This window comes from Natrix helvetica (genome assembly GCF_964273705.1).
Source record: "Natrix helvetica genome assembly, chromosome: 1".
NCBI classification, from domain to species: Eukaryota; Metazoa; Chordata; class Lepidosauria; order Squamata; family Natricidae; genus Natrix; species Natrix helvetica.
In genome coordinates, this window is record NC_138548.1 from 71,101,079 (window position 1) to 71,116,304 (window position 15,226).

The 15,226-nt window shown below is 39.3% G+C and overlaps 1 protein-coding gene across 1 annotated transcript; it reads left to right on the forward strand.

Moving 5' to 3' along the window:
• The first annotated feature begins 55 nt into the window (after positions 1-55).
• NUSAP1 (nucleolar and spindle associated protein 1) lies at positions 56-15,187 on the forward strand. Its single transcript, XM_081954104.1, has 12 exons — positions 56-297; positions 1,474-1,530; positions 1,829-1,999; positions 5,663-5,834; positions 6,724-6,819; positions 8,776-8,888; positions 12,492-12,557; positions 12,635-12,825; positions 13,181-13,362; positions 13,633-13,746; positions 14,154-14,244; positions 14,627-15,187. The coding sequence occupies exons 1-12, from the start codon at positions 205-207 to the stop codon at positions 14,712-14,714; spliced, it is 1,434 nt and encodes a 477-aa protein (XP_081810230.1). The 5' UTR covers positions 56-204; the 3' UTR covers positions 14,715-15,187.
• Positions 15,188-15,226: the final 39 nt, after the last annotated feature.

Below are 15,226 nucleotides of genomic sequence, written 5' to 3' on the forward strand. Positions count from 1 at the left end.
GAAGCTTTCGGCCAGGTTTCTGGGAAAACAAAACCGCCCCTTTTTCATCCTGGGATCTGATTGGCTTTATCAGAAAAGGATCCGCAGAGACCTCGCCACGATTGGGAGGTTTGAAAATAGAGGGGGGACCGAAGAGGCGCTGACGGTTGAACTTTAGCGTCTCCGCGAAAAGGGAATTGAGTGTTGGACGTCTACGTGCTAGTCATGGAGGTCCTCTTACCGTCTCAGTTGGAGGCGCTCAAATACAGCGAATTGCAGTGCCTGGCCAAGTCGGCGGGTTTAAAGGCTAACCTCAAGGTGAGGCGTGGGCTGGCCAGGCGGGAGGGAGCAAAAACACTGGGCTTAGATGCATAGAAAGCAGCGAACTGGGACAGCGGGTTCCCGACCAGCCCTTTTGAGCGAGGGACGTCTTGATAAGTTCTCGCCTCGAACTAAACTTGGAAATGGACGTGATGCGAGTTGTGCATCCTGCCGTTGCAGGATTGTGTCTTCGGTAGACTTTATACTTGGACTTCATTGCGCGAGTAGACCGTTCACTAAAGCAGGGCTGAACAATGTAGTACAGGTAGTCTCGATACTTGCTTAGTAACCGTTCAAAGTTACAGCGGCGCTGAAAAAGGTGGCTTATGACCATTTTTCACACGATCGTTGCAGCATCCCCTTGGTCATGTGATTTACATTCGGGTGTTTGACAATTGACTCGCATTCATGAGGTTGCAATGTTGGGGAGTCATGTGATCACCTTTTGCAATCTTCTGAAGAGCAAAGTCAATGGGGAAACCGGATTCACTTAACAATGTTACTAATTTAGCAACTGCAGTCAATTACTTAACAAATGTGGGAAGAAAAGTCATAAAATGGGTCAAAACTCGCTTAACAAATTTCTCACTTAGCTACATAAATTTTGGGCTTCATTGTGGTTGTAAGCTGAAGACTACCTGTACTGTATTTTCAAACTTGGTAACCATAAGTTATGTGGTCTTCAATTCCCTGAATTTCCCAACCAGCATGGAGAATATCCATGCTTCCTAACCGTTGCAAAGTTTGAGAAACATTAATTTAATGTAATCTTGATTCCCTCCCTGCTTTTGTTGTAATAACTGATGGAAATCTGGGTGTGATGGTGGATGGGATTTCACTTGTCCAATTAAAATGCCTAGTCATTTCCCTAGCCGATAGGGTTTATTTTTTCAAAGAGTTTCCCCAAGGCCTGATCCAACTGTGATCCCTACACCTTTTGTAGAAGGCTAAAGATACTGCTGGAATTAGAGATTCTGTGCCTTCAGCTGGTGAGAGTCAAGAGCTAGGAAGCACCTAAAAGGGGTGCTGAAAGGCAAGGTTCCCAATCCCATCCTTGAGACAGCTGGAGGCAAAATATATCACAAATGTGTTACAGGTTTTTACATCTAGTTGCAGTGATTTGATTTATAACAGCTCTTTTTGATAATGGCTCTCAAATGATTTTTCTCTTAGGCAGCCAAGCTGTTAAATGCATTAAAGAAGCACTTCTGTGAAAAAAATGAAAATGCGGTAAGGGTACAACATTTTGACCATTTCATTAGCATTATATCCTCCAGCAATGGTATCTTAAAATGGAGTAACTCTTCCTTCCATATAATGAAAGCACATTATTTACTGCCTGGCTATGGATCTGGGAGAAGTAATTTCATATCTACTAGTTCGTCTGATTTTCTTTAGCATAACAGTTTTGGGGGCATAAACCACTATGAACAAGCAGCTTATAGGCTGTTGCTAACTGAATAATACCTTACAGTTTGTCACTGAAATAAATAATAAGAGAATCATAAAATGGCTTTCTTTTGTGTAGGGTATCAAAAATATATCCCCATCTACAAATATTGAGGAACAGAATGGCAGTTATATTTCCATAAATACATCCAGAATCACCAAAAGGCAGAGAAAACAGAAAGAAGATAATACCCCGCAAACTACACAAGAAAATCTTAAAGAAAAAATAGAACTGGATTCAGAGAAAGAGGTGATGCTATTTATATGAAATTGTAAAATGCATAAAAGTTTTTAGTTTTTCAGTTTGGTTGATTTATTGTGAACACCAAAAGCTGGCAGAAGAGTATAAAATAGAAATATAATTACTGTAATAACAGTGTACTCAATAGAATAGAAATTGTATATGAATACACTTGCATTGCCTGTGTGAGAAAATTGAGATGAAACCCATTATATGCTTCCAGTTATTATACAATACAATACAATAGTAGAGTTGGAAGGGACCTTGGAGGTCTTCTAGTCCAACCCCCTGCCTAGGCAGGAAACCCTATACCGTTTCAGACAAATAGCTATCCAACATCTTCTTAAAGACTTCCAGTGTTGGGGCATTCACAACTTCTGGAGGCAAGCTGTTCCACTGATTAATTGTTCTCACTGTCAGGAAATTCCTCCTCAGTTCTAAATTGCTTCTCTCCTTGATTAGTTTCCACCCATTGCTTCTTGTTCTACCCTCAGGTGCTTTGGAGAATAGTTTGACTCCCTCTTCTTTGTGGCAACCTCTGAGATATTGGAATAATGCTATCATGTCTCCCCTAGTCCTTCTTTCTCTTAAGCTAAACATACCCAGTTCCTGCAACCGTTCTTCATATGTTTTAGTCTCCAGTCCCCTAATCATCTTTGTTGCTCTTCTCTGCACTCTTTCTAGAGTCTCCACATCTTTTTTACATCGTGGCGACCAGAACTGAATGCAGTATTCCAAGTGTGGCCTTACCAAGGCATTATAAAGTGGTATTAACACTTCACGTGATCTTGATTCTATCCCTCTGTTGATGCAGCCTAGAACTGTGTTGGCTTTTTTGGCAGCTGCTGCACACTGCTGGCTCATATTTAAATGGTTGTCCACTAGGACTCCAAGATCCCTTTCACAGTTACTACTACTGAGTATGGTATCACCTATACTGTACCTGTGCATTCCGTTTTTGTTGCCTAAATGTAGAACCTTACTCTTTTCACCATTGAATTTCATTTTATTAGATAGTGCCCAATGTTCAAGTTTGTCAAGATCCTTCTGTATCTTAAGCCTATCTTCTGGAGTGTTGGCTATTCCTGCCAGCTTGGTATCATCTGCAAATTTGATGAGTTCCCCATTTATTCCCTCATCCAAATCATTGATGAAGATGTTGAAGAGTACTGGGCCTAAAACAGAGCCTTGGGGTACTCCACTGCATACTTCCCTCCATGTAGATGCAGTTCCATTGAGAACTACACGTTGAGTGCGGTTGGTCAGCCAGTTACCAATCCATCTGGTGGTGATGCTGTCTAACCCACATTCTTCTACTTTATCTAGTAGTAGGTTATGGTCTACCTTATCAAAAGCCTTACTGAAGTCCAAGTAAACTATATCAACGGCATTCCTCTGGTCCACTAATTTTGTCACATTATCAAAGAATGCAATAAGATTAGTCTGGCATGATCTGTTTTTGACAAATCCATGTTGGCTTTTGGCTATTACTTTGTTTGCTTCTAGGTGTTCGCAAATTCGTTGCTTGATTATTTTTTCCAGAATCTTTCCTGGTATTGAGGTTAGGCTGATAGGTCTGTAGTTTCCTGGATCTAATTTTTTCCCTTTTTTGAAGATGGGAACCACATCAGCTCTTTTCCAGTCCTCTGGTAGTTCCCCGGTGTTTCAGGATCTCTGAAAGATATAATTCAGTGGTTCTGAGATCTCGTCTGCTAGTTCCTTCAGAACTCTGGGGTGTAATCCATCCGGTCCTGGTGATTTGAACTCATCTAGGGTAGACAGGTGCTCACTTACCATTTTCTTCCCTATTTCAATTTGTGTTCCTAATTTTGTGGTGCTGCTTTTGATAGGTTGGACTGTTTTATCCCTTTGTGTAAAGACAGATGCAAAACATGAGTTAAATAGTTCTGCTTTCTCCCTGTTGCTTGTCACCTTCTTGCCACTTTCTCCTAGCAATGGACCAATTGTTTCCTTAACTTTTTTCTTGTTTTTAACATGTTGGAAGAAGCTTTTTTTGTTAATTTTTACTTTTGTGGCAAGCCTTTCTTCATTGTGAGCCTTAGCTTTCCTCACTTCATCTTTACAGGCTCGGGCTATTTGCTGATATTCTGCCTTAGTTATGTCCCCCTCCTTCCACTTTTTATACTTACTTTTTTTGTCTTTCAGTTTGTCAGATAGTTGTTTATGCAGCCATGCTGGTTTCTTTTGGGAGCTGTTGTTTTTCTTCTTCATTGGTATTGTGTTAGACTGGGCTTTTCTAATCTCATTTTTCAAAATTTCCCAAGCTTCTTGAGTTGTTTTCCCCTCGAGGATTCTCATCCATGGAATTTTTCCCAAGCTCTCTCTAAGTTTATTGAAATTAGCTTTCTTAAAGTCCAAGACTCTAGTTTGACTTTGTTCTACTACTTGTGTTTGGATAATGTTGAATTCCAATATTGCATGGTCACTTGCCCCCAGGGTTCCTATGGCTTCAACACCTTCTATCATTTCCTCTCTGTTAGTGAGAATTAAGTCCAGTATGGCTGATCCCCTTGTTTCCTTCTCTACTTTTTGGAAAACAAAGTTGTCTGCTAGGTTTGTTAGGAACCTGTTGGATCTTCCACTTGGTGCAGAGTTTGTTTCCCAGTTGATGTCAGGGTAGTTAAAATCTCCCATTACTATTGTGGTGTGCTTCCTACATACCTTAGTTAGCTGACTAGCAAAAGTTCATCTTCTTCCTCTGCTTGGTTGGGTGGCCTGTAGTATAGACCTATGGCAATGTCATTTCCCCCACAACCTTTAATATTGACCCAAATGCATTCAAGATAGTTCTCATTATTGTTGTGCTCTATTTCTGTAGAGACATAGTTATTTCTTATATATAGTGCAACTCCACCTCCTCTTTTATTTGGTCTATTTCTTTTAAATAATTTAAATCCTTCTAGCTGTATGTTCCATTTGTCAGTTTCATCCCACCAAGTTTCTGTAATGGCAATAATATCATATCTGCCCTCTTTTACTTGAATTTCTAATTCTCCCTGTTTATTCCTCATACTCTGTGCATTGGTATATAGACATTTGAGTCCATTTTGATTGACCTTGTGTTTACTGTCTACATAACCTGTATTATGCCTGACTGCCCCTATTTTCTTGCCACTTGTGTGATTCATGCACATGGTATGACAATCACTATTACATGCTTGGTTTTGCTTGACAGCAGGAGTGATAATCTTACCCACACACACATCTATGTTACATGCATTTATAACCCTATGAATTTTAGTTTGCTGGGGACAGAGATGTTCTGTATCTATTAATTCTCTGTCCCCGCTCTTCAGTTTAAATGTTTATCTTCTGGTTATATATGATAAATTTGGGAGCACAAACAAAGCATTTCAATTTTAGGTTGTGTTCCAATATATGGTTTCCTGAATATATTTGAATATATTGATGATACTAGATTATGATGGCAATTGGGCCTGGGAATGCCATCACTAAGCAATTTGTTTAAAGCATGACTGCATTACTTAGGGACACCTATCCCAGAACATTAAATGGGAAGAGGGAATTTCAGGTAACAAATGTGGAGTAGGGGCCTTGGAGGGAGGCGTTACGGCCTGCATACATGTAAGATCCTATTCACCATTTTATGCTTATATAAAATTCCACTTGACCTATATTTTTGAACTGCAGGTTCCAATATCGCTAAATTCTGAAGGGAACCCGGATGCAGGATTTGAAAAGATACTAAAGATAAACCAAAATGATCAATCACAAAGCGGTGAAACAGCAAGAAACTTAGAAGACTTTGTCACTCCAAGTCAGCGAAAAGAAAGAAACTCCACTGGGCAAAACGGAGTTGAAAGTAATTTGCATTTATAAGTAGAATACTTGTTTTACTTTGTCATTTAGGACAAGTGTGTGGGCAACTTATGAGGATCTTTCTCAATTGCTTTTGTCATATGTAAAACCACATAGAACTTTCAAAATTTGAACATGGTTTGAAGGGAACAAAATCTTGAGAGCAACAGTATTCAGTGTTGCTCTCTCTAACAATCCAGTTTAATCTGATGGAAGTTTGGATACTATAAATGTAGAGTATTTTATGGTATGTTTTAGCTCCGACTAGATAACCCGTATTTCAAGCAGGATAGCACCTTCTACAAGTAGTCCTCCTTTAACTGTTAGTTCAGTGACTGAAATTATGACTGCGGCTCAAAAAATGTTTTGACCAATCCTTGAAATTATGGCTGTTGTACCCCCATAGTCCCATGATCAAAATTTGGATGCTTTGCAGTTTGCCTGCATTTAGGACCTCGATATGCGCTTCACCCACTTGCCTTTTTCCACTGCTTCCTATCCCCATTGCTTCCAGCCCTTATTTTCCTCCTCCTGCTGACAAGGAATGCCCAACTGAGGCAGCTACTGACTCTCCCAAGAAATGTGTAAGGTGTTTGACTAATGACTCAACTGGTGCCGTTTTTGCCAAGTAGTCTTTTCATGTGATGTTTCACCTAATGACTGCTTTGTTTAGTGTAAAAATTTCAGTCCCAATTACCATACGGTCATTAAGCAAGGGCTTCTTGTATAATAACAAACTGCTTAAAAAAATGTGGCTTGGTATCCTCTACCTTTTAACTTAGCAGCTTGAGTGAAATAATATAACAATGCTGAATAATGCAAAACCAAGTTTGACCAACTTACAACTTGAGAAGTTTATGAATCTTTTTGATGATTTCATATGTTTACCGCAGGTAAAACTTTACTAGATTCTCATTCTGGAAAGAAAACTATGAATGCAGGAAGCAAGACTAAATTGGGAAGAAAAGGACTAATTTCTACCACCCCAAGTATGTGTTAATATAATGACTATGTACAGAATGTTTGCTTGTTTATAAATCAAGAGACTGGAAATAAATGGGAAAATATATTACATTGGAAACTTTTTAGCAACAGGCAGGAACAACCCCCCCCCCCCCAATATTAAAACAATAATTACTTTATTCTATAGGCATTTTAATCATGTTCTGTTTAAAAATAGATCATATGCACATAATATATAAGTGCATATTGTTGCACATTATCCTCTATCCTTCCTTTGGTGACAGCAGAAAAGAATAAAGCAGTATGCAGATAGGGTGAGCTGAAGAAAAAGATGTTGAGACTGCAGAGAAGAGCAACAGATATGATTAGGGGACTGGAGGCTAAAACATGAATGATTGCAATAACTGGATATGTCTAGTCTAACAAAGAGAAGGACTATGGGTGACATAGCAGTCTTCCAATGTCTAAGGGGCTGCTACAAAGAAGAAGGGATCAACTTATTCTCAAAGCACCTGAGGGCTGACAAGAAGTAACAAATGGAAAATTATCAAAGAGAGATCCAACCTAGATCTAAGGAGAAATTTCCTGCAGAACAATTAATCAGTGGAATAGCTTGGTGCCAGGAGTTAATGGGTGCTCCATCATAGCAGGTTTTTAAGAAGAGATTGGACAATCATTAATCTGAAATGGTATAAGGCAGTGATGGTGAACCTATGGCACGCATGCCACAGGTGGCACGCGGAGCCATTTGTCAGGGCACACAAGGCGCTGCCCTGTCAGCTGGCCAGTGCGCATGCGCACGCTGGCCAGCTGAGTTCACCGTTTTTAAAAGCCATTTTTCGCCCTCCCCAGGCTCCAGAGGCTTTATAGGAACCTGGGGAGGGCGAAAAGATCCTCCCCCTCCCACCCGGAGGCCCTCCGGAGGCGTCCCTGAAGCCTTCGGAGGGTCGTTTTGAGTGCTTCGAATGCATCAGGGAAGCCTCCGGATGGTTCCTGAAGCCTTCGGAATGCTTAAAATGACCCTCCGAGCAAACCGGAAGTGACTTCCGGTTTGCTCGGAGGGTTGTTTTAAGCGTTCCGATGGCTTCAGGGAAGCCTCCGGACGATCCCTGAAGCCTCCAGAGGGCCTCCGGGGGGGCGGGGGAGGCTCTTTTCGCCCTCCCCAGGCTCCTATAAACCCTCTGGAGCCTGGGGAGGGCGAAAAAAGCATGTAAAAATGGGGGAGCGCCTGTTGTGTGTGCATGCGCAAGGGGGGTTCGTGCATTCCATTATGGGTTGGCACGCCCACACACGACCCCCCTGCTCTCCCCCCACTTGTGGCACGCAAGCCAAAAAAGGTTCCCCATCGCTGGTATAAGGTGTCCTGCGTGAGCAGGAGGTTGGACTAGAAGACTTCCAAGGTCTCTTCCTACTCTGTTATTCTGTTATTTCATGGCAAAAAAGGAAAGAATATATACAGTATATACTGAAACTTGACAATATACAGGGTATCAGCCAAGGTCTGATTCCATTGGGGGCGGTTTTTCTGTGGACTAGGGGAGGCTGGATTTGGGTGCTGCCTGGATCCTGCACATGCGTGGATGGAACTTTGCTTAACTTCCACAGACCAGTTCTGGGCATGCTACGGACCAGTGTGGGTCTGTGGACTAGGGGTTGGGGACCCCTAGGCTATGGGACTCAACTTTTGATATGCCTTATATTTTATAACATCATTTAAATTGGAATGCGTAAGAGAGCTGAAACAAACATTATTCCAAAATAAATATACTCCTTTCTTTAAAAACTAAATTTGCCGCATTGTATGTCTTCTCGGGTTTGCCTTAAAACATTTGCCCGTGAATCTATTACTTTAAAAGAAAGCTGACTTTTCTTGTTTCAGTATGAGGTAAATATTTAATCTTAATGTTAAGCTGCATATTACAATGAACAATGAAGCAATAAAGATAAGAAAAATCTGAATAATAAACTTTTCAATATTGTAGATTTTAAGAAACTTCATGAGGCTCAGTTCAAGAAAATGCTATCTATTGATGAATACATTGAAAGGAAAAATAAAATGATGTGTAATTTCAGCAATTCAGTTAATGAGATCAAGGTAAGTGATACTTATCCTACCCCAATTACATGAAGATTAAATTGAATGAAATTACAGTATGTCCCTTATTCAGTCTTATTTACAAGAACTGTTGTACAGATGCCTTATTTTAAAAAATTAGGGATAGTTATGTCATGGTCAAGGTTCTCATTTACTGGAAATATTGAAACCCTGGCCAATTTAATCAGGCTTCCATCCTTCAAAGGTTAAGTCCAATGATTCTTTTATGGAGTTGACTCATTTGTTCCCAGTTCTTGAAGACCTGTTGCCCAAGGCTGATGTTGTGGGCTGAGAAAGAATAAAAGAATGACTGACCTACACTCACCTAATCGATTTTAATGCCTAAGGCAGGGCTAGAACGCACAATCTCCCGATTTCTAGGCTAAACCAAACTGGCTCTCTAGTTAGAATATTAGTATGATACAGCTTATTTGTCAGAGCTATTAACTTTGAAGGGTCGTTGGTGCTTTCTGAGTTGGTTGTTTTCTTGCAGATGTTTATCCAAAATAGGTAACATCATCAGTGCTACTGATGAATACAGTTTGCTCTCAGTTTATATTCTACTGGCTTGCCTATCAGTGTTGCTGGGCTTGGAGCTTTGATTGGGCTGTTAAATTGTTTGGCAGTTTCTTGATTGGCTATTCTTTGCTTGTTTATTCTGGTGTTAATCTATGCTCATCTGGGTGTTGATTGCTAGTGGGGATCCTTTTTGCACAGTACAGTAGAACCTCTGGTCACGAACACTTCTGACCATGACCAAATCGGGTTTTTGGTTCTGACCAAAAAATGTACAATTTTTTTTAATGTGGTCACGAACACATACTTGGGTGGCGATCAAATATGGCTGTGGGCAATTTCCCCTGGATGCGCGTACTCTGCCCCAATGTCTTATTTTGGCTTGCGATTGGAGAGCAGGTCACCGCTGGTCATGTTCTCAGCCCACTCGCAGGTCTTGCCCTTGGCCTGCACGTGGAGTGTGTTCCCCTCGCACACCCGACTGCAGTGGTGGGTTCACGAGAGCGGCGCTTTGCTAGCAGTCACTGTAGGAAGCAGGGTAGGGCCGGCATTTCCCCATCTGCTATGAGACACAACACGTGACCCCTGGCCGGACTTCCACAAAGTGAGGCGCGGAGCGGGCTAGGAAGCAGCGCCCGCCCAAAGGCTGGAGTAAGAGGGCCTTTGAGCTCCGCTACCCTCGAGAAGCCCCTTTCGGGAAATTTGGCTGCAATCAGATGCAGCCGGGGGTGGGGGATGCTGCAAGACAGAAGACTGCCTCCAGTCCAGGGAAGGGACTGCAACTTCGGGGGCTCCATCTGAAAGAGCTGCGTCGGTCGGGCAGTGCCCCAAAATTAGGTTCGGGTCACAACCAAATCGGGTTGCGACCAAACTTGCAGAACAAATTATGGTCGTGACCAGAGGTTCTACTTTATATAGATATTGTTTATGTCTAGGTATCTATTGATGGCCTATTTATCAGGCCGTGTTCCAAGGAATTCCATAGTGTTTTTGGACTTGCCTGGGTCTAGGACAGGGGTGTCCAACTCAAGGTCCGGATCCAGCCTGCAGAGTGTTTAAATCTGGTGCATGGGGCTGCAATAGTGAAGGACTGGCACATGGTGCTTCTCCCAGTAAAAATGGAGCTCAGGAAGGCCGCATGTTTTTGGCTGCAATGTCTTCCTGCAACCCTCTGCCAGCGAAAACGGACCTCATGAGCCCATTTTTTCTTGCAGAGCACTTAGGCCACCATATAGGCACCCCTGACACAAGTGACGACCTGGCCATGCCCTACCTAGCCACCACCACCACCCCCGCCCTCCGAGGTCAAACACAATCCTGATGTGGCCCGCAATGAAATCGAATTTGACACCTCTGGTCTAGGATAATCAGCTTCTCAGTTGAAACTTGACTAAATCTGCCCACATTTTGTGAAATTAAAATTTCCATCATGTCTTCTGTCTGCTACTTGATGTTCTGCTAGTCTTCTGCCTGTTTGTCCTGCATAATGGCTGTTGCAATCTTTCATTGAATGTTGTAGATGAATCCTGTTTTTTCTTTTGGGACTGTTGGGTCTTTTGGTTTACTTAGGACAGGGGTAGTCAACCTTTTTATAACTACCGCCCATTTTTGTATCTCTGTTAGTAGTAAAATTTTCTAACCGCCCACCAGTTCCACAGTAATGGTGATTTATAAAGTAGGGAAGTAACTTTACTTTATAAAATTTATAAAGCAGAGTTACAGCAAACCCCTACCGCCTCCATGAAAGCTGGAACGCCTATTAGTGGGCGGTAGGGACCAGGTTGACTACCACTGACTTAGGAAGTTTTGGAGGGCTGCAATTGGTTTGTGTGCTACATTCATTCCATGTGGTCATAATAGTCTGTTGGTGGTTTTTGGGATGTTTTTGATATATGGCAGTGTTATCCTTGGGTAATGGAAGAAAAGGAGCCAAGTTCAGAGATTACCAAGAACCCCTTATATCAACCTCGGCTACAAATATTCTTCTTTTATAGGGTACCTATTAACTTTGGAAGTGGCTAACCATAAAGTAATTTAGATTTTTTAAGTTTCAAGTAGTTTAAGTTTGCAGAAATTTAAAAAAACAATTTGGCTCAAATTCTGGCTTATGTCCATGTTGCTGTTTTGTTGCTCTTCATGTACTACTGTTGGAAATGACTTCAACCAACACAAATTTTGGATTGGTGAAAACAAAGATATTTTAAAGTGACAATAAAGCAGTTTGCAGTAGGTATCTCAGACGGGAACTTCAACATGAAGTTTGAGCCAAGAGCCACACCTTTTAGATTTCAAAAGCATACCTTATATACAGTTCTAACCTGATGCCCTATTTTCCTCCTCCTTTGGACCCATTGGCCCTCTGGGTTTACAACTAATCCGGAATGATTTAGGAGATTACATCATCTCCTTCTTTGTTTACTCAAATTACCTATCCTTAACATTCCCCATACCTATCTGTTATACATTAACCCTTTAAAGTATTTTGTTTATGCAGCATCTCTCAGCTTCCTAGCGTTAAGGAATGTGTACAAAAAGATGGGAGGAAAATCTACATGAGAGATGGTGTCCTTTCTTATAAAAAGATTTATAATGCAGGAAGGATACAATTGATTTCATCCATATGTTTTTACAGGGATATATGTGTTAACAATTAAATGCTTAAAGAGAATATTTTTTATAACAGCATAATATATTTTACAATAGAACAAATGTTTATAGAATAGTAAGTTTTCATTCATTCATTACTATCCCTTTCATTATATTTTATTTTTGAATTCTCTTATTCCTTATACTAGTTTCTGAAAAATTCAGGAACCTTTCCAATGACTATATTTAGCTCAGGCTGAACATCACAACAAACCCATCTTTTAAAAACAAATATAAGTTCCTAATTTAAGTTTCCATTCTTTTTTGTGGTGATAGAGGAGCTGGAGCAAAGAAGAAAACCAATACTATTTTTTAACAGATTTTGCTTCTGTTTGACAATTTGTTTATTTCCGTGCCTAGCATTGATTTTTAAAAGCATCGCAGTATTTTATTATGAACAATTGATAAGAGGGGAAAAAAATTCTAGGTCTCTAATTGCAGATCCTGACTAAGAAGAATAAGTCTCTGAAGACTTCCCAGAAAGAAAATCTAAATACCAATTCAGAGGTAAGAATACATTTTCCGTTAAGAACTTCCCTTCAAGTAAACCATATGCTAAAATGTGGAAATCTCCCTTATTTTAGCAGGTACATTCCAGTTCCAGAGGGCTTTTATTAAGTCCCCCTTCTCAAAAGAATAGGCTTTCTGCCACAGGCACTCCAATAAAACTGCGACGTTCAAAACGCAATTCCCCTGGCACTGCAAATAAAAGTATTCTTTCTCGAAAATCATCGTTCAGTTCAACCAGCTTTTCTACAACTAAAATGAACGTCAGGTAAGACTATACGTGGCATTAAATAAAAATAGCTTACATGTGGAAATGCGTGACTTGCCAAATTTAAAGTCATAGAATCCAAATTTATATATTTTCATAAACAAAACACTTAAAATTGTTTGGACTTAGTCCTTTTTTTTTTGCATTTTCTCAGTGTAAAAATGATGTATATATTTGAGACTGATTAAATGTAGAATCTACAAAAAGTTTTAAACATGGAGAATTCTGAGTTAATTCCAATGTTTTCTCTGACAGGATATTCAGATGTTTCATTATTTTTATATGCTCCTAGTTAATTGCAAAACATACATAAAATTATGAGCCATTAAATACTATAACGCTATGTTTTTATTAGGTTCTCTGAATCTACAAAAGACAATGAAGAGAAACGTTCCCTTACCAAGACTCCATCTAGGAAATCTTCGCTTCCGAAAAACTGCTCTCCAGATAATCAGAAAAGTAGTGAATATATAACTAGCAAAGACTTCAAAGGAGGAGCAACAAACTGTCAGACAACAGAAACTTTAACAAATTCTGGTAGCTTTTCCAAAGAATTATAATTAATAACATGCAGTTCATTAACATGTGATTGTTGTGGGGGACAACAATCCTCTGATGCAGAATCTTTACACAGTCAAGATGATGTTCCTTTTGTTTCTAGTTTGTAATTTTATACTATACTAATTGGCAACAACGGTATAAAAAAGCTGTATTCTAGTGTTATTTCCCATTTTAAACTCAAAAGTTAAATGAGTAATAAGTTTGGTCTTGTTGCTTATTATCAATACATTGATTTTCTCCTCTTAGCTGTCACTCCTTTCAAGATTACAAATCAGACTGTAGAACCAACAAGCACCAAGAAACCAGTATTTGATCTAAAAGCAAGTCTATCAAAATCACTTACTTATCAGCCACACAAAGGTAGGCATAGTTTTAAAAAGAACTCAGTGTAAAAGAGCATGAAAACATCAGCAGTTGCAAACAAATTGAGAATTTAGTCAGATATTGCCTGCAACTTGCCTTGATTTTTCCAAAGGTAATTTATACATATTAATGTATATCATTAGTCTCAAATTAATCTACTGTGTAATTTGGCATATTAATGGAAACTAAGTTAAAGCAAGCTGGTCCTTGTTTTTTGAGTTTGTTCTTATCTCAGACAAGTATATTTTTGGCTGTCTACTTAAGTATCATGTTTCTTGGCTATGTATTAACTTGCCTCACATAGGCAAAATCTCACAAAAGAAACATGGGAAATATTTGCTATTTGTGTTACCTGATGAGAACAGGAAAGAGATAAGTAACACATTTTCCTTACATCAATATAGGAAAACTGAAACCATGGAGCAACCCTGGCGAGAATCACCAGAGACTATATTCCCACAAGAAATACTACAAAGAGCCATCTCTTCAAACCAGGCAAGTATTTTATTAATTTATTATTCAACTTTTTATTAGGTTTTTTTTTTTATATCAGGTTTTATATTATGTAAGCTAAGCCACCTTGAAGTCACCATGTGTGAATAGGCGGCAATATAAATTCCCTAAAAATATATCAAATCAATGAATATAGATTCTAGGAAGTTGTTGAATTACTAGAGGATTATCTATCTATCTAAAAATAAATACATTGGTTCTTAAAAGTCCCTGTCAACTGCTGTCATTAAGAATAAAGGGCAAGGATTTCTGCCAAATAGAAATACTGCATTAAGTTTTGAATAGTTGAATTAAGTTTGCCTTCCTTTTACTTATTTATGTATTAATGCTAACATTATTTTGTCTTTTTTGTTTTCTTTAACAGAGATGAGAGACGGGAGAAACACATACAAGGAAGAAAACAAAGAAAAGACCAAAAACTTAACACAGTGAGGCGGCTGACTGTTGCTTAAAGCTGACTTTCAAATTGTTCTGTAAATAATCTTACTATTGAAAATCTTTACTTTCTTGTATATAATTCTTGTCTCTGCACTGAAATACTTAAGCTACCGAGTAATCTTATTTTAATATGAACATAGAACCTTAGCACTATTACATTGTTATCCAGTAGCTAATGCTATTGTCTCAGAAGGCTTAGCAATCTTTTCAAAAGGGCGGCTATCTTTTTTCTCTATTTTTCTATTCCCTATTTCTACTTCTACTTCTTTTCAAATCTGCTTAGTGAATGCCGTAACTATATCCTAAATTGTCTGGAAACATTTCTCAACAACTGGATCGAAGTTTATTGTATCAAGCAATTCAATCTTCTGGACATACAACAATTTTTAATCCATTTAATGAGATTTTTTTTATAAAATTGTCTTAATGTATTCCTAATTAAAATAACTGTGTTTGTAGATAAAAGTTCATTTTAATTTTACTACTATACAGCTTCATCATATGTTGTCAATTTTTGTCAAACTTT

Excerpts from the sequence above, each read along its gene's own strand:
- NUSAP1 (XM_081954104.1), top strand. The coding sequence starts at position 205 with ATGGAGGTCCTCTTACCGTCTCAGTTGGAGGCGCTCAAATACAGCGAA. Across the intron at positions 2,000-5,662 it reads AACTGGATTCAGAGAAAGAG|GTTCCAATATCGCTAAATTC; the intron begins GTGATGCTATTT and ends TTTGAACTGCAG. Across the intron at positions 6,820-8,775 it reads ACTAATTTCTACCACCCCAA|ATTTTAAGAAACTTCATGAG; the intron begins GTATGTGTTAAT and ends TCAATATTGTAG.